This window comes from Falco punctatus, assembly GCF_963210335.1.
Source record: "Falco punctatus genome assembly, chromosome: 4".
NCBI classification, from domain to species: domain Eukaryota; kingdom Metazoa; phylum Chordata; class Aves; order Falconiformes; family Falconidae; genus Falco; species Falco punctatus.
The window spans coordinates 82,749,487-82,777,473 of record NC_137583.1 but is presented as its reverse complement, the minus strand read 5'-3'; the positions used below and the strand labels follow the sequence as shown (position 1 = coordinate 82,777,473).

Here is a 27,987-nt window from a genome sequence, read left to right as displayed (position 1 = left end):
AGCACTCTGCCGGAAAATCGGCGGATGGAAACAGCCATCACCCAAACCCCCCCCCCACCTTGGTGAGAATGGTTTACCCCACGGCCGGCCCCTGTCAGGGCGGAGCTGTAGAAGGAAGTCACCATGAGGAGCGGAGCGGGGTGGGGGCGGGCGCTGCCGGGCCCGCTGCGGGGAGGGGTTGCGCGGGGGTTACTGTCGGGCCTGGCCCGTCGTCGCGACCGGGCTGCACTCGCCTCGCTGGGCAGCACCGTCCCGAGTCGGCCTTACCGCCTGCGGGAGGCAGGGCGGCGCGATGGCTCCCTCCAGGAGAGGTGACCTGAGCCCGGAGGAGAAGGATTTACTGGCAGTGATCGCCACAGGTGAGCCCGGCTGGGCCCTCGCCCCTCCGTGGCGGTGGGCGGTAGCGCGGCCCCGGCGGGTCTGGCCCCGGCGCCTCCGCCTCCTGGCCGTGGGTGGGGGCGGCTGCCGCCGGCGCCCCTCTCGGCGGAGTCTGTGCGGCGCAGTGCACCTCCTCGGCTGCGCTCCGCCGCCGCGGGCCGGGCCGTGTTGCAGCTCCGGTGGGCCTTGTAGAGCCCGGCCGGCCGCTCCCCCCGCTGCGCCGGCCCCGCCGCTTGTACCCCAGGAGGGCAGGCTTTCGCCACCGCTGCCGGCGGCGTTAGTGGCGGCGGGCGAAGGGCAGGCCCCGGGCTCGGCAGGGCGCCTCGGGTCGCCGTTTTCGGGGGGCCGCGATGCGGCCTTCCAGCCCCCGCCTTTGGGCTCCGGCTCCCTTCGCCTGCCGGGGAAGATGGCTGTGCCCTGGCAGCGGGGGCGCGCTGCCCTCGGCTGGCCGTGCGCGGGCGGGCTGTGCCCCCGGGGGCGCGGAGGGGGGCGCGGGGCTGTACGCTTCGGGCTGGGCAAGGCCAGCTGGGAAGGTTTAACTCTGCCAAGGAAAGCTTACATCTTTCTTACGTCTATTCATGCTGGTAATGGCCGTTGACATTTATCTTTTGACTTCTATTAATATGTTGTGCAAAAAATATTAAATAATTTCTTGGGGATAATCCAGTTGCTTAGGCTGTTACAGATTTCCCTATGTGCTGTTGCCACACCAGGATGTCCTTGCAGACAGGGTGTTCTTAAACTGACAAAATTTGAGCTTGTCCAAGGTATTGTGCACCTCTTATCCCTTACACTGTTTTATTTTTGCATTTCCTGAAAGTGTTGTAGTTTTTCCAGGTTGTGGAGCATATGCTTATTGCTGGGGAGCTTGATGTCACACTTGGTGTAACAGTTGGGTTTTGTGGTCCAGCAAAATTAATTTCACAGCCCTGTCTAAAAAGTTATACTCCAAATGGTATTTTGAAAATTTGTGAGCACTGTTTGTTAGTTGGAGGTAAACTAAAAATACGTGATATGTATTTCATGCATTTCTATATGTAGTTTTGAGGCAATTTGAACCTGTAAGAAATTACATTTATACTTTTGGGGCTTTACTCTCAATTGTATTTAAATGTTCCTCTGTGTTAGAGACACAAGCATAGGACGGTCCGCAATGACTTTATGGTGGATCAGAATCAGTCTGACTCACTTTAATCAGAGTTTCAGGCCTTCATCTTGCAGACACTTCTGCCTAACTTACCTGATGCTTATGATTAGGGTCATGGGATAATTCAGGTTGGAAGGGGCCTCAGGAGGTCTCTAGGTCAACCTCCTGCTCAAAACAAGTCAGCTACGAGGTCATATGAGATTGCTTAGGGCTTTACCCTATCAGGACTTGAAAACTTCCAAGGATGGAGGCTGCACAGTGTCTCTGGGCAACCTGTTCTGCTGCCTTAATGGGCTCATCCTGAATGTTTTCCCTTATATGCAGTCTGAAGCTTCTTTTGCTTTCAACTTCTGCCTGTTTTCTCTTGGCCTCCTACCATGCACGACTATGAACAGCTCCAACTTTAAGCGCTAGCAATTCTAGAAGTCTGACTTCCATCAGTTTAGTGTCTTGTTTGGAAATCCTTCAGTGTTTTGTCATACAGAACTCTGAACTTGTAAATGCTACTTTGCTTTGCTTTACTTGCATTAACATTTACTTTGAAGATAACCCCTTGAAGACTTGCTCTTTCTGATGTTTGATCTTTTGCTAAGATGTTCTTCTGAAAACTACTCCAGGTCCTAAGAAGCTTCTCACATGTTCATAATGTATATGGGGGAGCAGGCTAGTTGAAAGTGCCCTGACTGTCAGTCAGTGTATTTTACTGTGTATTTATCAAGTGTGTGAGATGACTCAGGTGACTGGCTTTCTTTCTTTAAAAAAAAATCAAAAAAGGGTAAGGAAATATGTTTAGTATTGTTAAACCACACCAAAAGCTTTATGAAAAGAAATTATTTCTACTATTTGTAATGTTTTTTGAAAGAAAATGAGGGGAAACTCATTTGAAGTTGCAAGAGCTGCTTTGCTTTGCTGAAAATTTGCTGGAATAGCACCTCCTTGTGATACAGTGAAGATGAAGCCTGTCATTAAAATGAGGGATGTAATACTTTTATTAAGTGCATCACTGCTGAAAGAGCTTTGCTTATGATTGAATCAATGATCAGAAGTTTCTGTTAATTTGCAATAAATGTAATTCCCCAAACTTAGACTCTTTTAATATTCTTTTATTTCTATTTGAATGCCTGTTGAAGCTGCATTGGCATTACTGAATAGCCCTTCAATGGGCTTAGATCTGTGGCTTAACTGGAAGAATTCTTGTAGCAAATGGAAAAATACAAAGTTACAGCCCATTTTTCCTTGCACATATTTTTCTTTTTTTTTCAGACTTCAGTCTACTTAACATTTGGTAGTTTTTAGAAATGTCAGTGATGGAGCTACCTTGGTCCTTGTCCTTTCCACCTCTATTCTCTATTACCAAAAGCAAATTTCTTCCACTTCTGTGGACCTGGGAGGTAGAATGTTGCAAATTTCAAATTTAAACAGTAAAGATGTGAGTAAATGATAAAGCATGTTTCATTCAGACCAGAAGAGCCTTTAAAATGGGATCATTTCCTTTTGTGAGACTTCAGATAGCTCTTTTGAACATAAGACGCTCCAAAAGAAGTCGAAGTACAGAATGCGTTAAAATGCTCAGTATCATTTTACTTATTCAGAATGGCTCTGGTGCTGTTTATGAAGAGACATATTAGTGTCCTGTTTGTGTGTGTGTGTGTGTAGATATGTTAATTCACCGAAAAATGGATGTTTACATCTAGTGCGTGCTCCCAGACTACTCTTTGACGCTTGGCTTTTAGCATCTAGAACGGAACACTTCATCCTAAACCTCTTTACTGAGTGCAGTTGATTTATTGGTGGTTAATCTACATCCCAAGTGGTTAATCTACAAAGATTTTGATTCTGATTGGGAATGGAACTGAACTTTTTCCTCTTGATTCACAACTTATTCCCTTTCTCTCTGTCTTTTTTTTTTTTTTTTTTTTTTTTTTTAATTAAAGGAAACACCGAGGAAGCTGGAAGGCTACTGGGCCACAAGAATGTCCGTGTCAATTGCTTGGATGAGGTACAGCAAAACTGTACAAATGTTATGCTGGGGGTTCAGCAAGGAAAATACTAGGTCTGAAGGGCTTCTTGTTAAATAGCATTGCTATACAGACTCCGGGAAATCAGAGTTACTCTGAAGATATTTCCAGCCTGCAGCTGAGTAATGAACCTTCGAAGAGCTCTTAATTTTTTTTTTTTAAAAAAAAAACAGTTTAAAGATTAATGTTACTTTCATTACTACACTGTTTTCTCTCTGAAGTTCCAGCATGAACTTTGTTGTCTGTAAGGTAAGATGAACACTGCAGCAGGACACGTGGAGATGCTCCCTGACTTATTGTCATGTTCACCAAACTGTAGTCCATCTGCTTAGATAGCAGCAGACTATCTGGGTAAAGAATACCTGTCCCCACATCACGCTTGCAGCTTATCACCCAAAGCCTCATCTTTGCCGAATCATAAACATACTTGGAGAGTGAGCAGCTAGGTCATAAGTGGAAAACACACTGTCCTTTGCAATGGCACATGATAGACAGGTAAAAGATAAAAACCTTGAGTGCTGTCTGAAGGTGGGAGGATGCTTGTGGAGAAAGGAACCTTGTGTGATGTTCATACCTATTTACTCTTTTTCTTTTTGCAATGTCTTTTTTAAAGCATGCAACAGTAATATGAAGTGTTAACATGGAAACAAAACTAATTGCCCACCATGCATGTTAGATCAAAGTGTAATTTATCAATTTAGATGTCAGTTTGTGTTTTTTCCCCAATGTTACCACTTCATAGGATCACTGGTAAATTCAGACTAGAAGGCACCTCAGAAGCTGGGGTTCAGCTTCTCAGTTGAAGCAGCTTCAGCTCTGAGGTCTGATGAGATTGCTCTGAGCTTTATCCTGTCTGGCCTTGTAAATCTCTAAGGATGAAGCCAGCACAATATTTCTGGGCAACTTTTCCACTGCTTTACTGTGCTTACAGTGAAAATGTTTCACCCTTGTGTCTGAACCTCTGTTTCATCTTAGGCTTATTGTCTCTTGCCCTTGTGCCACTGTAACCGAACAGTTTGGCCTTCTCAGTGATCTTTCTGTAGGCACTGGCAGGCTGCTGTTGGGTACCACTAAAGCCATCTCTTCTCCAGGCTGAACAAGCCCAGTTCCTGCATCCTCTCTTCACTGCACAAGTGCTAAAGTTCTCACCATGTCTTGGTGGTACTTCACTGAACTTGCAGTTTATCCATGTCTTTGTTGTACTGGAATGCCCCAAATTGGACAGGGTATTGTACATTTGGTCTCATGAATACTGAATGGAGGAAAAATATCATGGAGTATTGTTAGCCTTTTTTGCGCTGCCAACAGATCCATTTTCTGATTGTTCTTAAATACAGTTAAAATATTTAAACCTTCATTTCTAATGGATGAATTTCAAGAAGTTTCTGACAAACTAGTCAAACTAAGCTTCTAAGAACCCATGATATATGTAAGTATGTTTGCAAGTGTGCTTTATTGCATGGACTTTAAAAGCTTTTTTTTTTAGTATGATTGTTGAACTAGTGCTGAATGACTGCACGCTTGATGTAGTATTAGTGCAACATGCAGGATTACTGTTTGAGAGGGTATGGTTTATTAGTAGAATCCATAACTGACTGGTGCCTCAGGCTATTGTTAAAGAAGAACAGTATTAACAAGACCTGTGTAATGCTCACACCTGACTACACTCAAGGCACATAAGATTCGAAAGTTCATGCAATGGACTTCTTGTAGTCGTCTTTTTAATCCCCAAGAGTAGTGTGTAATGATGGATATTGATAAAGAAAGGGTTCGAATTTGTTTAGGATTCTTAATCCGTCAGTCATGTCAAGTTTTAGAATTTTCCTATTTTAGACCGCTTTCCTTCTAATGTTTTATTTTAATGGAATCATTTATGTTGGAAAAGACTTTTAAGACTGTAAAGTCCAATCTAGCATTGCCAAGTCTGCTACTAAACCATGTCCCGAAGTGCTACATCTACACACCTTTTAAATACCTCCAGGAATGGTGACTTGACTGCTTCCTGGGCAGCCTGTTCCAATGCTTGACAACTGTTTTGGTGAAGAAATTTTTCTTAGTATCCAGTCTAAACCTCCCCTGGTGCAACTTGAGGCTGGTTTCTCTTTTCCTGTCACTTCTTACTTGGGAGAAGAGACTCTAATATCTATGCATAGAGTTTGTGAACCCCCAGTTAAACATTAGCTTCATCTGTTACTGAGCATTGCCCCAATGGCAGACTGCTTTGAATGCATCACGTTGTATTTTCTTCCTCTTATACCTTAGCTGTTGATCCTGAAATTCACTTATTATTTATATTACTACTGTTACTTATTTCGTTAATGTTAAGAAGTGAGGAAACAGCCCTGAAAATTAAATGCTTAGATACTAAAATGGGAGTGCAATTCAGTTGTGAACGAGGAACTAATTTCGTTCCTTACAGCCCTTTTTACATGAGGGAATCCACAGAATGAGCATGGGTTTAATGTAGTTCTGCTTCTGTTTGTGTTACAGTAAACATGGCAGTTTAATAATTTCCACAGGCTGGAGAATCCACAGCATTCAGAAGCAGACTGTTACATACTATGCTTCCTGATATTTAAAAAATAAAAATGTAAGATGTTCCTTTAGTTTTTTGTTTGACCATATATTCTAACTGCTTAGATCTGTGTTCTTGTAGATTACTGACAATTTGCAATCTTTTCTCTATGTACCTCTAGATGAGGACCAAGTCATATTTTAACATCTTCCAAATGCAGTGACTTTTTAAGTACCTTGCCTAAAGTTATGTTTCTTCAGCAACTGAGCTATAATCATAGCTGTTTTCCAAATCCTTTCCATTTGTTTCAGCTGCTTCCTTCAAAAATGTAGGCATGAGCTGGACACAGTATTTCAGCATTGCTTCTGCTGTTGTTACATGCGCTTAAGCAAATAGACTTCGAGGAGCAATTTTTTATTTTTTTTTTATTTTTTGTCCTGCCCATGTGCCAAGACTTACTCGCCCTTCACCACCTCCTATTTGCAGTGCTGTCCTGGGAACAGTAGGTCGCTTGAAAGCAGAGTAAGATCCCTTTAATTAGATTCCAGTCTGCCAGAAGGTTGTAGATATCCAGCAGATAGTCCTGGTTTTTTTTCCAGCATCCTTTCTGACCAAATCCATTTTTTTGTTGTTGTTTATTTCTTGATTTAGGTAGTCAAAGAAGGGAAAGGTTTTAGGCTTAACTGCTGTCTTTAGGAAAACAAAGAAGTACATAGCTCTTCCACAAAACTTGTCTTAGCAGTTTGACTCTGGCAACTTTACAGCTTCAGGGGTATTTAACTCTGGTGTTCCAAAATATTAGGACAAATAGATGGGCAATGGAAGTAGATGCAAAATAAACACAAATATATTTCATTTAAATGCACACTGCTTTCTTATTTTTTGTCCTGTTCTAGATGGAGTGGTTGCTAACTTGGATACGTAGCATGGAAGAAAGCATTCAGGAATTTTCTTTCCCCTGGGAGTACAGAACTTGCACATAGTGTTGTGACTTCACAGTGGCAGTTTGCTGACTTTAACCCCATTCATTTGCAGGGTGTGGCTAAGAACTTTCATATTATTATGGAAAGGCAGAGGAAGCACATGGGTTTTCTAACTGTGGAAATTTTTCAGTCATGTTGGTAGCTAAAGTTGCAAAAAACCACGGTAGCACTACAATCCCGTATTTTCTGCAGATCAAGCAGAGAGACTTGACCTGAAAAGGCTTCACAGTTTTTCTGTATTTAAAAAAATTTGAGGTCATTCATAATCTTACATAGAGAACTATTATTTGGTATTTAGCAGCATTGCTTTTTTCCTCTAGTTTGGTAATTCAGCTGTTCACTTTGTAATAAAATTAGTCTTTTAGAAACAGTCCACTTCTGTATGCTAATTACAGAACTGAATACTTTCTGTGAATTACAGCAGCAGCCTGCTTATTTGTGTATGAGATGTGTAGCTTTACTTATACTGATTATGTTCAGTAGGTGGTTCTTCAGTTAATCTGTCTTGCTATTTCAGTGTGAACTACCTATGCTAGCAGAAAATGCCCAGATCTTTGGCCTTTATTGAGAAGAGAGTGTTCTGTCTTTTGATGTTTTTTACATAATATTTCAAAATGCACAAACTAAAGAAAATTCAAGAGCTATTAAGAATTATCTGGTTTCAGTTCAGGTTGCTAACTGATGTAGACTTTAACTTCTCATCGCTGCAGATGAACAGAAAAATCATCAGAGGAATCTAATGTATTACATACGGAAAACCAACAGCTCAGCAGGTTGACTATAAAGGAGTAGAACTACAGCTATGATCAACACTCACAGAACAGTATTTCATATTCTCATTAGTTCGTACTTGGCTATAGCTAAAATCATTCATGCATGTATCTGTTGACTTTCCAAATCCTGCTTGCAATAAGTTTAAGATGGGTAAAGGAAACCTTATTCAAAAGCATTAAGAGTGAAATTTCTAAAAGCTTTCATCCAATTAAATGTCAAGTCATGTATTTCTAGACTAGCAGCATTCAGTACCATTTCTGTGAAAAGTCAAGATGTTCTTACAGTCAAATTCCAAATACCTACCTGAACCAGTCTTAATGAGTTAGTCTAATTCCAGTAGTGTTCTTCCTTTTTATTTAGGAGAGATGATTTTGAAGACACGCATCAACTAGCATTTTTGTGTTCCTTGTGGCACCTGTTCTTTTTGCATAATTTCCTTTTTAGTAACTTCTCAAATAAAATCCAAACCTACAGTCTATGTGTTTCGTTTGTAATTTTCTGAACTAATAGAACTGGTATAGTTGCCTTGAATTTAAAGAATAAAATAAGGTGTGCTTTCTATGTTAATGTGGGGCTGGGTTCCTTGTTGCAAAATGAACTGGGAAGGGAGAGGTGGATGCTTTAACACTTGTCAGCATACAAGTATCTACAGCAGTTTTTCAGCTATGATTTTTACAGCCCTTTCCCACTCTACTTAGGTAGTTAGTATTCACACATGCAATGTAGTGGTGTACCCTAATACCTGCTGAGGGAGCTGCCTCAGTGTGATCCAGCCTGTGTGTGCATCTTCTTGGCCAAGTTTCCAGTTGAGAAGATGGACAGAGCGAGCATGAGAAGTGTAAAAGACTGAGAATGTTGGGACCACTTGGGTTCCTGTTTTCTCTTGGGTAACACAAGTCTGTGGCTACTTCAGTAGTGAATCATCAGTGCATTAGCCACAAAACAGTGGCTTTTTAAAACATACATGTATCATGTCTGTGTTTTTACACAGTCAGCATGAGTGTTTAAATGCTGGCAACATAGTCGGGTTTTCTGCCAGATATGCACAGGTGACTGGAATGTGAGATCGTCTGTGATCATTTTGTTTCGTTTGTCCCAATTCTTGTTCCCTAGCCATGCTGTGCTCCCCAGTTCCTGTGTCAATGAAGGCTGAGAAACAATGTTGAAAACATGCCTCATAGTTCCTAGAAGGGAGAAGGTTGCTTTTGCAGTTCGTTATCTTTATAAATTTGGGGTTATCCATCCTGTAGAAGTGCATCCCAGGTGCTGAAGACAGGCCTGCTTTCTTCTTCCCCCACATGGCAGTGCAGTCCAACAACTCCCTGGTTCTGGTACTCGTCTGTCCCTCCTGCCACCCCGTGTGTTCTTTTCTTCCCTTGTTAGCTGATTCTGTAGTATTTTTGTATTATTTTTTTTTTTCTTCAGTTGGTTCCCCTACAATGGCTGCATTAGGTCAATTTAGCTCTTGGAATCCCATCCCTCAGTCTGCTTCTGGTGTATTTTCCACATCAGGAACTGGGAAGGGTGGTGCATAATGGCTGGGCTGGCTGTACCGTGAGGCAGAGCCCTGTTATACCAGGTAGTCCTTGTTGGCTGATGAGCTGAAGAACCTGGTCAAGGGAGGTGCCAAGCAATTTAGAGGCACTGCAAACTCTGTTCCCCTTGTACAGTCGGACTTACAGGGAATACTTGCAACCCTGCAGAAGACAGGAGATGTTAATTTTCTTCCCTGTAAACCGTATAGCATCCCTGCAAAGTAAACAAGAAACTGGGAAGGGTTAATTTTTGTCCTAGGGAATGAGGTTAGAAGGCTTGCTCTTTGGTTGGAAGAATGTTACATAGTAGGTGCTAGAAAATTGATTCCTCATCCTGTGTTCCATACTGGAACAATAAATAATTTGTTTTCTCTGTATGCTTAATAAACTGTCTGCTAGTTTAGCCTTTTAAGTATGTTGTATCGACAATCCAAGTGTCATGTGTCAGAAAACGGACTGTTGCTGGACCCGTCTTTCACATGTAGCCCGATATTTGTAGTCATTTCAGTTTCTGCGTAGGGACATAATAGAGGATACCAAGTCTTCCACAGATAAGCTTGTGTCTAGCCTGTCCTTTTTTGTTTAATCTGATAGTGAAAGACTGCTATTCGTGTGACTTTAAATCAAATTTTCTAACAACTGTCCATTCTGCTTGATATGGGTTTTTTTGATTCACACCACAACAGCCTGACACTTTAAAAATTTAATCAAAGGCTTTTAAGAAAAGTTTCGCAGGAGGAGAGGATGACAAAAAAAAACCACCAAAAAGCAAACAAAAAAATTATCCCAAAACCAACCCTTTCCTTTGTCCTATAATCTTCAGACAGATCTTTTAAAGTTAAACAGCTGGCATTCAAGATATAACCAAACTTAAAGTCATTGTTTTCTTAAAGTTCCTTCTCCAGTCAAAAACCTGTGTTCATATCCCCTTACAGCAGTCGTTTTGTGGCTGCTAAAGGAGATGAATCTATACTATGACACCAGACTGGATTGGCCCATGAAAATTGCTGTCAATGAAATATAATATAGCATAATAATATAATATAATATGTTGTATATATTAGGATAGAAGGCCTTTACTTAACTTTTGTAGAACTACAAATGAAACCTAGTAAAAACAGTCACAAATTTTTTCATGTTTGTGAAGTGATCTCCTCAGATCTTTCGTTTCTTTAATGGTAGCTTATACTGCAATTTACCAAAATGTTTTGGGTTACTAAAATATAATGCATCAGGTAATTGTTTTTTGTTGTTTTCAGTTAGGATGGGGAATAATTAAAATGATACTCAAAAATTGTTCTTAAATTTTAATTTTTGCAATTTCTCTCACATCTAGGAATTTTTTGAAAATTATACAGATGAATTTAAACTCAGTTGTGTTTTATTCTATCAAAAATTGAAATGAGAAATACAGTAAAGTGCAATCTGACAATTACATTATTTCAGTGTGTCACCTTACCATGCTTTTAGAGAGCTGCAGTAGCGGTGTACATGGGTGTATTCATGCACACAGCCTTAACCTGCAAAAAAAGGAAGAAAACGCCATTTTGATTTTCTTCAGGGACAACCTGATGCATGCTGCCTCGTATTCAGTGTTAGGGAATCTTCTTGGGCAATTACTGTGTCTTGGCTGGTGACATGAATCCTGACTTGATGTTAAGTGAAAAATAAACATATTGGAAAATATATCGGAGAAAGTGTATCGAATTCTAAACATGGAATGTCATGCGATTTTCTCAGACAGAAATGCCCTTCTCCCTGCTCTTTGAGAGGGAGAGAGCCTGCACTAACAATTCACCCTAGTTCTGAAAATTTCCCCTAGGGTTTGCCAAGCTTTGTGTTTATAATCGCACCAGTGCAACTCTAATAAAAACTCAGTGCCTCCCTTGCTGAAGCTAATACTTTTTGTCCTGGTGCAGGTTATCAAAAGGCAAGGTTTGACGCTGTGTGGTTGTTAAAAGTCCAGTTAGAGCTGTGTCTTTACAAGGGCTTTCAGAGCTCTGGCTGATGTAAGATCACAGGCACAATACCAAAAGGGTGGGTAAATGGGAGAGAGGAGGATAGCACAATTGCTGGTAATTATGACTAAAAATGAGCAAGATGGGTTTCAGAAAATGCAAGTCATCATAATGGCAGAAACAAGAGCCTATCCCTAAGTTTCTCGTTGCTTAGGGTATAATGCAGGGGAGAAAAGAAATAACTTGGGAACCTGATAAATTATCTAAAACAAGCTTTTCCCACTGGCAGAAGCATTAGTTGACTTTCACACTAAGCCTTGTAAAAAAGGTCAGTGACAAATTAGCTGTAAATGGTTTTAATTCCCTCAACAGTAGTCTGTTTTCAAATATATAGCACAGCATAATCAGAACATTGACGTGGAAATGGAAAATCTACTTGTTTGTAACCACATTTTTTCATGAAGATTTTCCTTTGCTGTTGCTAACTTCAATATTATGTGAGGGTTTGTTAATTATACTGAATGTGTATGTACAAGTAAAAACTATCAATGGTATGAAAATCGAGAGATTTAACTAATCCCTTTTTGTATGCTCCTTCCTTCCTCTTTCTTTTGTAGCATGGCATGACCCCGTTAATGCATGCAGCGTACAAAGGGAAAGTAGAGATGTGCAGATTGCTCTTGCGTCATGGAGCTGATGTTAACTGCAACGAACATGAGCATGGATATACTGCTTTAATGTTTGCTGGACTTTCAGGTAACTTCTTACTAAACTTAGATCACTGATTTTTATGACATTGATGGGTACAATTTGCCATAAATTAATAATTTAAAGGAAACTATTGATATGTTCTTATTATTTAAGTTTACTGTTACTTATATGAACCATGCAAATATGTCAAGACCAGTAGAATCATCAGGACAGGGGAACAGGAGAGCTGCTGTTCAGGCTTGGGATCTTTTTTCATATAAAAATTGATTTTGTTCACTGTTTTGAGCATATAGTCATTCTATACTTTGTCCTGTTTGCTACAGAACTCAAAATTCAGTCTTCTGTCACTGTTTTCTTGTGCAATGGGGTACATTGTTTAATTATATTATGTTACACTGAAAAAGATGCTGCACCAAACCACCTTTTTTAAGACTACAAGTCATTAGCTTTTAGTAATATTTGAGGCTTATCAAATCAATCCAGTGTTTTTCAAATTTTGCCTTTCTTCTATATTATTCTTAGAATTATCTCGTTGGCTTTTAAGAATTTATTTAGTAAGTTTTAAAAACCATGTTTTCTCAGTTTAGTTTTCCCTCACCTCTTACACTTTCATTTTTTTCTCATGAGAGTACTTATAGCTATATATATCTTCTGTCTCTAGTGGTGGTTTGCAGCTTTTCTCTTGCTGTTATTTTTCCTGGATGAAATGAACAATTATTTCCTTGAGTGAGAAAAAGACTCCATTAAAAAAGGTTAGGTGTGGTAATATTAGGTTGTTTTAAGTATCTGCTTTACTAGGCCACTTACGTCTTCCCAAAAAAGGAGATTTGAGGGAGGTAAGATTGCTTAGCAGGTTGAGTTTAAACTCTGACTTCTTTCATCATAAATATAAAAAAAGAAAGGCCTGTGTGTGTATATGAACGTGAACTGGATCATCAGATTGCTTTTCTGCTAAAACTTTGGTAAAAAGATTTGGAAATTTTAGTGTTCTGTGGGATTGAGCAATACCAGAGCTGCAGCAGATAGATGGGAACAAACTCTTAGAGGTTGTTAAATGACTGCAGCTTTATGGAAAATGCTGGATTTTTACCAGTTTCTCACAGCTGAGCTTTTAACTTGTCATCCTGGGCTCGAATTCTTCTGAATGTTGACTTTAAGGTCTGTTATCTGTGAATGCAAAAGGTACATGAGCACTACTGACGCAATGCCTTTGTTTTTAAATCAGAAACATTCATTTCCATCTGCCACCCCCTTCTCTTTTTTTATATTCACTTTTCTGTACTTAGCATATGCACAAAAACCGATAAAGAAAGAATACCTTTGAAAGCAGAACCAGGAAGAGTGGTGACAAATGTCCTTATTAGTCTCTGAAGGGCACCAATTAAGTCATCTAATCTTCCCATCAAATTTTAGCTTAATTTTATTTGGTATTTAGCCCAGTCTGAACACCCAGTTCCCGCTGTGGAGAAAGGAACAATCTGTTCTCTTCTCTATGCTCCTGCTACATAATAGTACTGGATTTGTTTTTATTCTTAGAATAGCAAATGTTGTAGTTGAACTGTCAAACTAGATTAATAGAATTTTTCTTCTATACTGCTATCCAGAGGGACTAAGTTCTAGTGTAGTTACATGTATATGACTCCCATAAGCTCCCTGGGAAGGTGAATGTGCGTTACAGGCAGCAGAGTTATACCCTGCCTGAATTGAGTTTTTACTTTGATTTGACTCTCTGGAACCATAAATAAGGAGGCAGCACTGTGCCTTTCTGTTAATCTGTTCTTAAAGTAATGGCATTAAGAACATTTCCCACAGTGTTATTCCTGGTCTTTAAGAAATTCACTCCTTGTTTTTCTACAGTATAAAGAATTAAAACTTTGTTCTCTCTCATTCCCCATATTTTCCCCCCAAATTCAGGAAACAAAGAAATCACCTGGATGATGTTAGAGGCTGGAGCAGAGACTGATGTTGTCAACTCTGTGGGCAGGACAGCAGCTCAGATGGCTGCTTTTGTGGGTAAGGTGAAAGTCTGTTATCCTTTACTAAATTTCTAAAGGAGTTAAATGTTAGCATCTGATGCTTTTTATTGGGGAAACATTATTTAATAACCTGTTCTGAACTGACACAGTTCAGCTTTTTTCCACATCTCATCCTGTAACAAGAGTAAATTTGTGTTCTATTTCCATGCTTTGTTTCATAAAAGCATATATGATCTCATTTGTAAGAATAGATGATGCTGTTCTCAAAGTGTGTAAGTATTTGCAATGTCACCACTATTCAAATAGTAAGAGGAAGCTGGTAACGTTTGAGGTATCTGAAATGCAGTACAAATTGGAGCTTCCTTTGTGGGAAGGAATGAATTTAGTGCTAGGAGTCAGGAACTCTCATCTGAGCTTCGCCACTAGCATGCTGTGTGCTAGTGGTCAGTCACCTACTGCCCTTCTCCCTCTGCATTTGGGGGAGGGAGGTGTCTCGGAACCTGTTTGGAGGTAGTCAGTACTTCCTGGCCTGAACTTCACTAGAACAAGATAAAAGATTTGTTATTCCAGTATGCTGTATGATCCTGGGCAAAACATGGAACCAGGCTTTTTTTCTGTTATGTTTTTTTCTGAACCCTTTTTTACTTCTTTACCCGCCTTGACAGTGCTGGGTTTCCAAATACAGCACTTTATTTCTAGCAAGAAGGTATAATAAAATATTACTAGAAACAATGGAGTCATTTTAAGGACAGCTATTGCTGTCCAGATGACCTTCCCAAAAATGAGGACCAGTATTTTCTCCTCAACACAACTGTCTCATATTGCTTAAACGTCTGAGAACCCCCTTGCCTTCTGGATTCAAGAGCCTACCTTGCCATTTAGATTAACTTCCTTGAAAAGCAAGTTAGTGCGGTTTCAATTTGAATCTTGCCTCATTCTGTTCTTTTAAAGAGGAAAAGATTGACATTGTTCACTTGAGGTTTAACCGGCAAAACCTTAACTATTAACTTAATATGTCAGAGAAGTTCACTCCTATTATTTATACCTTTGATTAGGAGTGTCTTTTCTGACATGATGCTGAATTGAGTTGTTAGTGAGCTGGGAATGTTCTCTCTGACATAATTTTAGAGAATTCTTGTTTAAAATCTCATCACATTACCAAGATAGAATAAATATTTTCAGGCATACTGAGGTATGCTACTTGTAACAGTCTGAACGTTGGAATCCATTCCCATCCTTTTTTATTCTCTGTCCAATCAACGTTAATTCATCTGTCTGTGTGTGGGAAGTGAGGATACTTCTTCCCCTGTCATTTGTCTTACACTGTGCTCTGTTGGCTTAGAACAGTCTCTTCTAAAACAGTGAATGGTTTTAAATGCTGGAGTTTGGTTGGCTGTATTGTCTTCTACTAATTAATAAGGTTAGTGCCAAGATAAATCAGTCAATTTAAAGAATATGGTGCTGAACTAGAGAAGCTAAATTTTACTTTCCCTTTAGCCACGTAATCCATCATATTGTCAGATGTAGAAAACAAGAAGGGGGTGTAACTTCTCTCTTGTTAATTTCATCACAGTCCTTTTTTTGGTAAATTTTAAGCATGTTCTGTTTTTATAATTTCTCCCAATTTAGGTTAATACACTACTGCCTGTCTGAAAACTTCCAAGTCTCAATGCAAATATCATTAATTTCTGAAAATACAAAGTGGAGAGAACTTCTCTGGAAAGATTTTAACACCAATATAAGACTACTAGTATAGTAGTACTTTGGGTAAAAATACCTATTCACTTCGTTTTGGCTTACCAGGGAAAGAGGATGTGGGAAGGGGACAGAGTTCTCAAAATGGAATTTCATGAAGTCATTTCCTGCTGAGAGTCAGTAATTTACACTTAACTGAACATAAAAGTTACATACAAAAGAATGGCAAGAGTTGCCTGTAACCAGTGCTAAGCTCCTTTGTGGGTAATTCTCACCTGTATTGCTTATATTAGCTTTGGGGTTGGTCACTTGTTTTTGTGTTATTATTTTAATTCATTGGTGATTTTTTTTCTTGTGTGCCTTTAGGTCAACATGACTGTGTGACTGTCATCAACAACTTCTTCCCACGTGAAAGGCTGGACTACTATACTAAACCACAAGGCTTAGATAAAGAACCAAAACTGCCAGTGAAATTAGCTGGGCCTCTACATAAAATTATTACTACTACTAACATGCATCCTGTTAAGGTGGACTAACATGTAAATTGTATGTGTGTGTTGGCATGGGAACTGTTTCTTCGTCAGAAAGCATTCAGCTCTTTTGAGAGTCCAAATGAGATCAAAAGCATTATCAACTAACTCAGACACTTCTGAAAATGAGGAAGAATCAGGCTCAACATTTAGACGTGATTAAAAAATGAAGCTATTTCAGTGTTCATACACACCAGAATCTTGAACTAAGACCTTTAAGTGGAGAGATTCTTATTTTTTACATCAGTGACCATAAACTGCTTTCTTTTTTGGCTTTCTTTTTTTCCTCACCTCAGTTGAAGTGGGAACATAAAACAATTTCCTGTCTTAACAAAATCTCATTGTTCTTCCAATGCTTATCTCAGCATGTAACTTCCTACCTTCATCACTGGTTCAGCATAGTAACATCTACTGCTACTGCTGTTTCTCAAAGTATGCACAAGAGACTGTTATTTTTACTTCCTAGTCTGTTTGCTGAAAATGTCTCTTATGGTTCATACTGAACTACATGCCAGTGTAGTTCAGGGAAATTAATACACCTAGCTTCAAAGACAAATTCCTTGGGCTTGGCATTCAGGAATTTGTCAACAGTTGCCAGCCAGGTATCTGCAGTACATAAAACAGTAATGCACCGGTGGCAGCTGATTTAATGAGCAGAGTATACAGTTTCCTCTTAAAATGGTTAGTTCAGTGCATTACTAGTCTACCTGAAGTACTCCAAGTTTATGTGAGATTGATGTGTCCTGTGAAACTGCTTAGATCGTACAAGTCTGGTTTATTTTAGATGGTTAAAAGGAAAGAGCTTCTAGAACAGTGTGTGGTAATTTCTGTAACTGTTTCTTTTGAAATGCTTTTGATTCTACAGGTCTTATTCTGAAACAAATCCTTACTGGTTTTAATATCATTCTTAATTTTAAATGTTTCTTGTCTGGAAACTGTGAATTACAGTATGCAAAATAATAATACTAAATAATGACTGAAAACAGCGGAATTATGAAATAGTGATATTAAATAAAGACTGAAAACGGGAAAACTGCATAAGATGGAAGTAGAGGAATATTAGAAACTCAGCTGAAATTTAGCTACAATGAGCTATATAACCTTTAATGCTAATGCACGAGTTTAAAAATATTAGTTCCTTACTAATATATTTTATTTACTTAATATTATATAATATTATACATATTTACTTAATATATTAGTTCCTTATTAATATATTACATTATCTTTACTTTTTCTTATAGATCGTGTTGCTGGTAAAAGAGAACCCTCTATTGGCCGAAGTAGAAGCACTGCAGAAATGTTACAGGGTTCTGGATCTAATTTGTGAGAAATGTATGAAGCAGAAAGATATGAATGAAGTACTTGCTATGAAAATGCACTACATCAGTTGCATCTTCCAGAAATGCATTACGTTTCTAAAAGAGCGAGAGGATAAACTAGACGGATTTATCAAAAGGTACGTATTCTACAGAGAGGTCTGAAGGCATATGTATGAACCAGCTTTACAGATATCGGCAAAAGACAACTGTAATTATAGATTGAATTGCCTTGGCTAAAGGCTATGCCAAGTAAATTTTGAAACAATCCCGGCTGCAGTCACTTCAGGGTGGCACTGACTTGCTTTTTTCTGTCTGAATTGGCATTAGCTGTTCTCGGGGTACAAAGGAAACATTCCTAGAGTTTCAGCTCCCTGCTGGAACTGGTTAGAGCTTGGCAATCACACATACACTATGAAGCAGCAGAGAGCAACATGTGGTGGAGAAAAGAGGGAGTGACAGGCTTGAAAAAAGAATTTCTCAGTGCCCAGTACAAATCATCTGGGAACATTTCTCTGGCCATTTTGCTCTCCAGCAGTCATACAGGGTGGGATTTTTTAAAAAACACTTTAGCAACCGAGAACTGCAAATCCCACTGGCTCTGGGTGAGATGTGGGACTCTTAAATTACTTAGATCTTTGGAATCTACTTGGTTACAAAACCAGCTGCTTGATCTTAAGTATCAAAGTAAGTGGCCATAGACTTTAGTGGATTTCTTTGAGATCCTGAAAATAAATTACAAAGTCAGCTTTCCCGTACTGAAATTGAATAGTTCATCAGTGATCCATATAAAAAACTAGGAGCCAACTAGATAAATATAGAGGCATCAGGACTGTAACATATTATTCAAGTAGTACCGTGCATTCTTGAGTGTTTATTTTTACGGTGCTCATTTTTAAATACAACAAAGCATTTTGCTGCTTCAGTCAGATGTAGATACTAGTCTGCCTGTAGATGATGATTTTTCTCTGTGTGGTTGAATTAGTAAGTAATAGTTTCAGAGCATACATTTAGTTACCTTATATTTCATAATGATTTTGCATTAGAATAAAAATAATCTAATTTGCATTTTGAACACTTTTACGTATGAGGTTGTCGAATTATTTTGGATTATAATTCTTCTCTGTAATTTGAAAGAGGACAGAGTACAACATGCTGTGTGTTTGTTCTTGAACATTTAGTATGTGATTTCTTATTTGACTTCGGTTTTCAAAAATTTAGTCTCTTGAAAGGAAGAGATAAAGATGGTTTCCCTGTATATCAAGAGAAGCTAATTCGAGAAAGTATCCGAAAGTTTCCTTACTGTGAAGCTACGTTGCTCCAGCAGCTCGTGAGAAGTATTGCTCCTGTTGAAATAGTAAGTTCTTCCTATGAAGAAAATGCTTTCTAAGCAACTTGCGTAGTAAATTCAGTTTAAACGATGCTGTCTTTCTGTTTCTCAGCTTCTGCAATGTATTAAGTAAAGGTTTTTGATGTCCCTGATCCCTGGCAAACTGGAATTTTATTTTACATACTACAGGAAAATGCTCTAAAATACTTCAGTGAGTATTTTTTTCCTGTGCCCATAATGAATGCTTAAATACCTCAGCTTTTAAAGAAAGCCGAAACAATTTTTTTCTTGTCTTGAGTTTCTTTTCCTACTCTGGGATATCTATTCAGTTTTTCTTTGCCAATTCACTTTTACAAATTGTAGTTTCAGACACAGATGAAACTCATTTTACATTCCTTTTTTCACAATGTCTAAATTCAATTTAAGATTGAATAATTTCCTAGGTTTGTATTTCTAGTGTACATGAAAAGTTAGTAATATGTGATGGTAGAAATAGAAAAAACATTCTGTGAAGCTCTTTTTATCACAGGGAGGGGCAAAATGATGCAATGTAGAGCAAAATGTATATCTACATTAGGAACTCAAAATTATGAGTAAAAAATCTAGTTTCAGTTTTCCACTGAGGCCTCCGCTAACACTCTTCATTATAGTACTATTAATTACTTCATAATGAATTTTACACAAGTTACTATTCTTTTTTAAGAATGTTCTTTCTGGTCTCTGAGAGCTAGATGTTATATGCACTTACACTGGGGAAGTGGAACCATTTTGTGACGTGTTTGGTTTATGCTGAGTGAATTAAAAATAGCCTCCATCTTAAGTGGCGCCAAGTCCACTAAAATGTCCTGAGGCTTAATGCAATCTCTACTGTTTGTCTAAGCCAGAAAAATAAACAGTGTGAAAACATAAGCCATCATGATGCATTAAGACTTGCTTTAGAGTAAACATTTTCCTTCCTGTCCCTTCTTTCTTCGAAGAGCTTGCAGTCTTTTCTGCCTTTAAAGACACACAGTTTGTTACATTGGATTTCTGTCCATTATGCAGAACTAGAAAAGAGGAGATGCTATAAATTTTTATTTGTCTGGAGGCCTTTGACCTTTGGCATGCACAATTACTTGGATTCAGTCTGGGCATCTCAGCATTGTCATAGTAGTTATGATCGTGCATATTCCATGGCAGTCTTAACAGTTTAAGGATTTACGTAGAGCTGGAGCAACCTGGCATTCTTTTTATCTAATATTTAAATCATTGCCCAAAAGAATAGTCTTAATATATGGCTACCAGTAAAAGATACAAAATCTTTCTGTGTGTATTGCATGGGAAAGCTACTGCAAATAACATCTAAATAATAATATGCAAATAATGGTTTTTGAGATGTTAAGTTCTGACCATTTGGTCTGTAGCATCTGAGTACACTGAGCGCAACAGTGCAGCAGTGACAAGTAAAATACCTTTCTTAGTGCCAGCACTGAGACTAATCTGTGCTGCTGCGTATGATCCACAAGTAGGTGACTGTGTGTAAAGAACACTGACTTCATTAATAATTTACAGAGTAAAAAAAATGGTAATTTTTATCTTCCCTTCTACAGAAGCGAAGGACTAAGTTAGCTATATAAAAAAAAAAATTATCTAACCATATAAATGTTAAGTTGTGCATGTTAGTTGAACTTCCAAGACTTAGTTTTGTTCTTGCAGCTACAGCATCTTTACTGAGGCTGCAGCTGGCTGGTCAGAAGCTTCCATTGCTTGTTTTGTTTTTCTCTTGTGTGTCTGTTTTCATGATGGTGTTGGTTTTTAATCTCATTATCACCTTTTGTCTTACCTTTCAGGGTTCTGATCCTACAGCGTTTTCTGTACTTACGCAAGCTATTACTGGCCAAGTGGGTTTTGTGGATGCTGAATTCTGTACAACTTGTGGGGGAAAGGGAGCAGACAAAAGATGTTCAGTATGTAAAATGGTAAGAATCCATAAACAGTTGCAATGAATCACGAAAAGTAGTGCTACTGAGGTGCTGAGGATTTTGAATGGTTGTCTATTTACTGTGTAGACTTAAGAGGAACAGCATGTATGCCTGCACTGAAAATATGTAAGCCATCTACTTACGGGAGAGATGCCTGAAATACACAAGTAGGAGTATTTGGATTTCCAAGTGTGTATGTTTAAGAATGAAGAAAGAGTAAAATTTCTGGATGTCCAGTATTAACGAACAATCTATTCTTTATAGATTTTTATATAAGTTAGAATCACTCCATGTGACCTTAAAAATTGCTTAAAAATACTATTAAGTACTAAACGTAGAGGGATTTAACTTGGTACACTAAGAAATGCAATAATACTGTATATTTTTTTAGTGCATGAAGATGAATTGATAGCTCTGGTAACTTTCAGGTGATGTACTGCAACCAGAACTGCCAGAAAATGCACTGGTTTACCCACAAAAAAGTCTGCAAGACCCTGAAGGAAATTCATGAGAAACAAGAACTAGAAGCTGCCAAAGAAAAAAGGAAACAAGAAAAAAAGCAAAAGAAAGGTTAGGATCTGTAGTTTACTTGCTGAAACTAATGCTGCGTTAACTGCATCACAAGGAACAATAGTAATAGGTCTTAAAGTCTTTAACAGCTGAGTTTGAAAGAAAAATCTTTCTTGTAGCATACCTGCAATTGTTAGAATTCTAGTCTTTCAATTTACAAATGCTGTGTACTTTCTAAAATCTGCTTTTTAATGCTAGAGTTACACAGGTTTCTACAGCTAAACCATTCTGAATTACACTTCACTGTTTCAAAATCTAAGTCTTTCATTAAAGTCATGCAGAAGTTTCATGCTACTCTACCTTTCATTGGAAGAGTGTTAGGACAAGTTGGATAATAAGCAAGCAGCCCAGTCCTTCCAGTTGCAAAGGTTAATGCAGATGTTAACTCTCCTGTAGTACTTTCTTCTTCATAATCACAGGATCAAGTTAATTTTGTTGTGTACTTTGAGTGTGAAAAAAGAAAGCATTAGTCTATAAACTCTTAATGGCATTTTTCTGCCTTCAGTAAACAAATAGGTAATACATAATAAGAGAAAAAACACAGTATCACACACACACACCCCGCCCTGCAACTTACTCTGATACAATGTCTCTGTAAGTGAAATAATAGGAAAGTTGGTGAAATCACTTTCTCTTTTACAACTTAACTAGATTCCCCTTCCCTTGTTTTTAGGATTGTGGAAGTGCACTGGACAAATCACACTTGTCTTACAATGGTAGTATTTTTCACTTTAGCTGGGCTCAAAAAACTATAGCAGGATATAAATTAGTTATTGGTGAAGTTTTCGACAGCTTCCTGTGATGATCCTATTACAACAAGAGTTGCTGTTGCATGGGATCAAGATGACTGCGGAAGCCGGGGGCAAGGATACTAGAAACCCCTGGATACATTGCGTACCAATACAGCAAAACATACTGAGCTGCGAGCAGCGTGATGCCTTGCACTGGTGACAAATACAGCCGTTTGCAGATTCACGAACAAGTTAGTGGCCAGGTGCTGTCCTCTTCAGAGGGAGAGACAGGATCTTGGTGGATGGCTTTTCCCCTCCCTGCCTAAAAAGGGAAGCTAACATCTTTTTTTGACGTGTTACTACTGCACTATCTGCAGGTTAATCTTCATTAACTTCTTCAGATATATAGCCAACGTGTTGTAGACCTTATCAGATCATGTACTGGTAGCAAGACCGTGAATTCATCCTAGCTTCAAGTCACCTTCTGAATGGTGTTGTATCAAAGCTCTTCATGCCAACAGCAATTTTATTTCAAAAAGCTAGTAACACCCCCTACAAATCCTATATATGAGGGGGGAAAAAAGGTTTAAAAATCCCACAGCTGCAACTATAAGCAAAACAAAGAGTTTAAGACTTTCCACTGTACAAGGGTGAGCGTTAAGGAAGTCTGTGCTTCAGCCTGTGCTTAAGGCAGTTGGCTCCATAGCAAAGTAAGACCTTGACAGGGCTTTGGCAGTGTTGTGGCTAGCTGGGACAGTGTTTTAAGCGGGCTATCAGTCATAACAGAACAAGAAACCAAGATTAACTACTTCTGAAGGTGCCTGGGCCCCCAATTAGGCTTTCCCTTCTTTCTTCTCATAATTACTAGCACGCAACCACTACTTAGCAGAATCAGGGCAAAAAGTTTTAATTTTTTTTTCTCCCAAAAAAGCTTGAAAAGTAAAGGTGCAGCCGATTCTGTTCTGTGCAGTCAGGTTATAAATTTTAGGATGACTCACTTCAACCACAGTTCGTTGTGGTCAGCTGTTCATTAGCAAATAGCTTTGGTCTTTTACATGCAAAAATGCTTGTTGTGTAATCATGTATATGCCTCTTTCTTTTTATTTGCTTTTTTTTTTTTTTTTAAGAAAAACAAAGCCCACCTGGACTCTGTGTTTAAACAGCCTGCAGCTATTCTTTGAAAACCTAACTGTAAGAACAGTGTCAACGAAGTATGTTTGAATTGAAAGTTACAGAGTAGGACACTACATTTATTGTTTCTTTATATATTAAAAAGAAATGTGGCAAAATAGAAGCTAAATTAATGACAGCTTTGTGTAGGGTTAGTTTCAGAGTAGTCTTAGACCAACTTAAGCAGAACTCAAGTGTCTTAGGTCTTTTTTTGATGAAGCTTGGTTTAATCATTTCTGTTAATTGATGCAAAGTTTCCTACTGATTATTATTCTTCAATAATAAAAATATTTGCTTGCAGATGAACTCATTGTTTACTGATGATGTGATATCTCTTTTGTTTAGATGAAGTGCAACTAGTAGAGGGTAGTTCTACAAGTGAAGAACAGTCAGATCTTGGCCCAGATGCTACCAAAGAAGTGGATACAAATCATGCTACTGACCAAACTGAAGAACCTGAACTTACCAAAGAGATGGAGGCACTAGCCCTGCACCCTGGAAGTCCACTGGAAAGTGAGACCGGCTTAGCTGACATCACTCTTCAAAAAATTCAAGATTCTGAGGAGTAACAAGGGGCTAGGAAGGGACTAAGGGTTCTGGCTATGTCCCTGTACCTCAAGGGTCCTAAGGAATTTTTAATGCTGACCATGTCTCAGTTCTTACAGCATGGCTTATGCAAGACTCCCTTTGAAAAACAGCATGTCTCTGTTCATCATGAGATGAAATACTGGCTGATTTGTGTATCAGTACTTCAGGTTCCGTTGTAGATTGTCAAAATAGGTATGTATTATATGATAAAAACTAGAGTGACTTAGATCCATCTGTAAGTATACCAACAGTAAGCATAGTAAAAAACTCTGAGTATCTGTGGTTAGTCAACCACTTAGTGAAAAATACAAAGCATTTGATTTGGATTACTCATGTTTTCAGAACCAGAAAGTTATTTTAGTTGGGTTTTTTCTGCAAGTACACAGAACTGTAGTTAAAAGCATCAAGAAGCCAACTGCTAAATTACTTTTTTTACATCACTTTATGAAGCTTTATCTGAAGGAATTCAGTAGCAGTTAAATTTCTGAAATACTTGCCTGAATTCTCAACTCTTCATGACATTACTGTAAATAATTTTTGACTAGTGAGTGCACAACAGTAGTGTCTATTTTGTGGTAATTTTATTCAATGATACTGCTGTTTCAGATGTCTGGAGCTGACTGAAACGTGTGTTTCAACAGAATTATTTCACTGTTGGTTTGATCAAAAATATTCCAAGTTTATTGAAGTCTAGTGAAGGAAAGAGCAGAACGACTTAAAATATTTTGACTGGCAAGAATAATGGTTTCTAAATTTCAGCTTTCAGGTAAAGATACCTTCAAGCACACTGGGATGTTGCTTATGAATTATTTCTTAAATGTAAAAGATGCTTAATATTGTTCATGCTGAACCTGGTCACAGTGAATTAGATAGGAAAATTCATGTGTGGATTGATTCAACTGGGATTTCACTTAGGCTTGCAACTAAATACCACATCTAGAAAATAGCTTCCCTTAACTATGCTGTTCTCGCTGAGATTTACTACTGCGTCTCATGAAATGAATGGGAATGCCACAACTGAAAATACCACTTGCTGCATAAGGATGGCAAAATCTGAGATTCTTTAATTGTTAGTTGAATAGCTGGTGTTTTGAACATGGCAGTATCCTTCAGCTTAGAGGAATAAGACCCATCCTCAAAGCAGAAAAAATGCTATTAATTTTTTTACTATCTAATATATTGAAAATTTTTGTTTAATATTCTGAAAACTGTAAGAGTGAAGATACATAAATGCACCTGTACAGGGAACGTACCTGTGTTTTTATTTCAAGGATTAGTAAACTGTGAATAATAAAGGGAAGTTTTTTTAAAAGAAGGGAGCTGTGTGGCAATTCTGTTTACTGCATCTGTAATGCCTGTCATTGTCAGTGACATTCTCATTTGACATGCGTGGGCCTCTTAACTCTGTATCCAAGTTTAATTTCATGACGGTTGGCAAGCAAGAGATGCATGCTTCAACCTGCAGTAAGGAGTCACGATGTAGTCACTGTCCACTCTTGGATCTGGGAATGCAGAAGTGCTTCTGCTACCCTATTCTACACATCTGGGGCTTACGGGGATGTGTGGCTCTTTAGGGTTTCTTTGAAAATCCCAGCTCTTTAGGGCAAATGGTTCAGGATTTCAGAACTGTGGTAGAATCCATAGCACAAATCCTGCTTTCATTCTGCCAGCCAGCAGTTTTTCTTGATAAAGAAGACAAGCCCACGCCATAGGAAAGAGCATGAACATTGGAAATAGGTGTTAAAGCGTGGGATTGTTGATGCAGATTATGGAGTTGCATTTGTTCTCCTAACTTGAAAAGTCAGAGGCCACTCACTTCCCTGTCTTTGCAACGAGTCTCAGGAGAGTCAGGGTCCTGGTGCACACTGAGCTCCAGAGCTTCCCCTGCCTGCCTTAGCTTGAGCTGGTGACAGCTCTTCTGCTGGAGGATCGTGGTTGATACGTCCTGCAGAAACCTGGGGTAATGACTAGCTCTCTTGCATAATCAGGAATTGGAGGAAACATCTTGTGACATGTTACTTATAAGGAACTTGAAGTAGAATGAAAATTCATATGCAATTTACTGATGCCTTAAGCAAGGTTTTAAGTGACAAGAGGGCTGTGGATTGCAAAGCCAACAGACACGCTCTTGCACCTTCAAGGGTGCGTGATTCGAAAGACCTTCCTGCCCTCTGCTAGGAAAAATGGAATTCTCATTTCTCCAGCTGTTTTGCTAGATAGAAGGACATAGCAGCTATGAATCTGTCTAGCCTGCTTCATCACAATTCTTGCTCCCTAGTTTACTTTTAGGCTAAGTGTCTTTTACTATCAACTATCTCTTCATCTTGGGAAATCTGATTGAATTAAGAATATATAAAAGCTTCTGAAACTGAGCACATGTTTTCGTGAACTAAACGTTGCATGTTCAAATCACTTTAGATTTTTGATGCAAGTAGATTTTCAAGGTTTTTCTTCATCTAACTAAAAGGGAGTGTTCAGCAAGATTTGCAATTACCTTTGAGTATTTCTTCATATATAATAATCAACGTTATCTTTTTTCAATGGCTTTAAAACAGACTCAAACCTTTTGACAAAGTTCAAACGGATGAGTATGTGGAAAGCGTTGCGTTTTAAGAAAGGTGGACACAGCAGTCAGTGATTCTACTGATTGTGGCTTATTGGGCAGCATCCAACGTTTACAAACTACAAATGTGAACAGGTAGCAAACAGAATGAAGAGCTTCTGAATGCCACGGTAGGTTTTTTCGTTGTTGTTTAATATATGTATTCCTGGGACACCTGTATGCAACAGTGGGAGGGCCAAAAAATCTAAGAGGTTTTGATGACTTTTCACCATCAAAGATTATATATACATATATATATATATAAATCACCTCATTGCCTTCTCTGAGCCCATTTATACCCTCAAAAAGATTACAAGAAGTCATGTTAAAATTCTTCAACAGTTACTCCTGTAAAATATGTATTTTCTTTCCAAAATCTATATTCTTTGGGGAAAATGTTAAATTAGTTGTTAAAAAAGAACCTGTAATAATTTTTTTGAAGTTGAAACATTGCATTGCAGCATTCTCTGTGCAGAAAACTGAAACAATCCTTCACTTTCATTTTTCTTTAATCTAAAGAAGACAGGGCAGAAGTATATCCAGGCCAGAAATACTGGGCCTCTGATTTGATACAAAAATTTCAAATCAACGAAATTTACTCTGAAATGACATTTCTTACTACGTTAGTCTGGTTCCAAGTGGGATACAGTCTACTTTCAGAGAGAATCTCTTAAATTCAGCCTTTTCTATGTCTATTATGACGTGTAAAATCTACAGGTTCTGGGATTGTGAAATTGCTGCATAACGATTACATCATCGACTATGTCCATGAGCACAGTCAGCTGTCGGAGTTCAAAAGATTCAAGACAAACTATGGATTACACTCGGTAAATCCTAATGGACAGTTACTTAAAGAGGATCTCTTTAAGGAAACATGCTAGCTGAAGCTTAGTTTGGCCTAGCTTCTGTGTAGACTGATTCAATTTGAGAAATTAAACATTCTCGAAACCTGATTGAAGCCAAGATGTTGATCTACCTCTTAAATCACAAAATTGAGGCTAATTTAAGGGCATTTACAATATGTGTGGAACTTTAAGCAAGAAAAATAAGGAAGGTGAAATCAAAAAGTTAGGAATCTAACATCAAAATATCAAAAAAGTGAAAGGAATTATGAGATGTAACAGAGATGAAGTCCTGTATCTGGGATGGAGTAATCCAAAGCATCTGTCTGGGACTGCTGAAAACGTGGTCTAGTGGAGGGTGTCCCTGCCTGTCTCAGGGAGTTGGAACTAGATGATCTTAAGCTCCCTTCCAACCCAAACCATTCTATAATTCTATCAAAAAGACCTGGAGGTCTGGAGTGCAGGCAGCAAGCTCACCTGCAGCCAGCAGTGAAGATAAATAGTGACAACAAAAGTCTAATATATCCAGCAGATCAAAGGTGTAACTATGGCACTTGGCTTGGCAGTTGCTAGGCCACATCCAGAATACTTTGTCCTGTTTTGATCAACTCAATTCAAGAGAGACTTAAAAAACAGGAGAGGTCCAGTGAGGGT

General features: G+C 38.6%; 1 protein-coding gene across 1 annotated transcript; it reads left to right on the top strand.

Moving 5' to 3' along the window:
* Positions 1 to 128: 128 nt before the first annotated feature.
* Positions 129 to 25,204, top strand: ANKMY2 (ankyrin repeat and MYND domain containing 2). The gene is made up of 10 exons (XM_080383704.1): positions 129 to 359; positions 3,460 to 3,524; positions 11,926 to 12,064; positions 13,934 to 14,032; positions 16,057 to 16,217; positions 17,465 to 17,679; positions 18,761 to 18,896; positions 20,699 to 20,827; positions 21,259 to 21,400; positions 23,647 to 25,204. The coding sequence occupies exons 1-10, from the start codon at positions 293 to 295 to the stop codon at positions 23,868 to 23,870; spliced, it is 1,377 nt and encodes a 458-aa protein (XP_080239830.1). The 5' UTR covers positions 129 to 292; the 3' UTR covers positions 23,871 to 25,204.
* Positions 25,205 to 27,987: the final 2,783 nt, after the last annotated feature.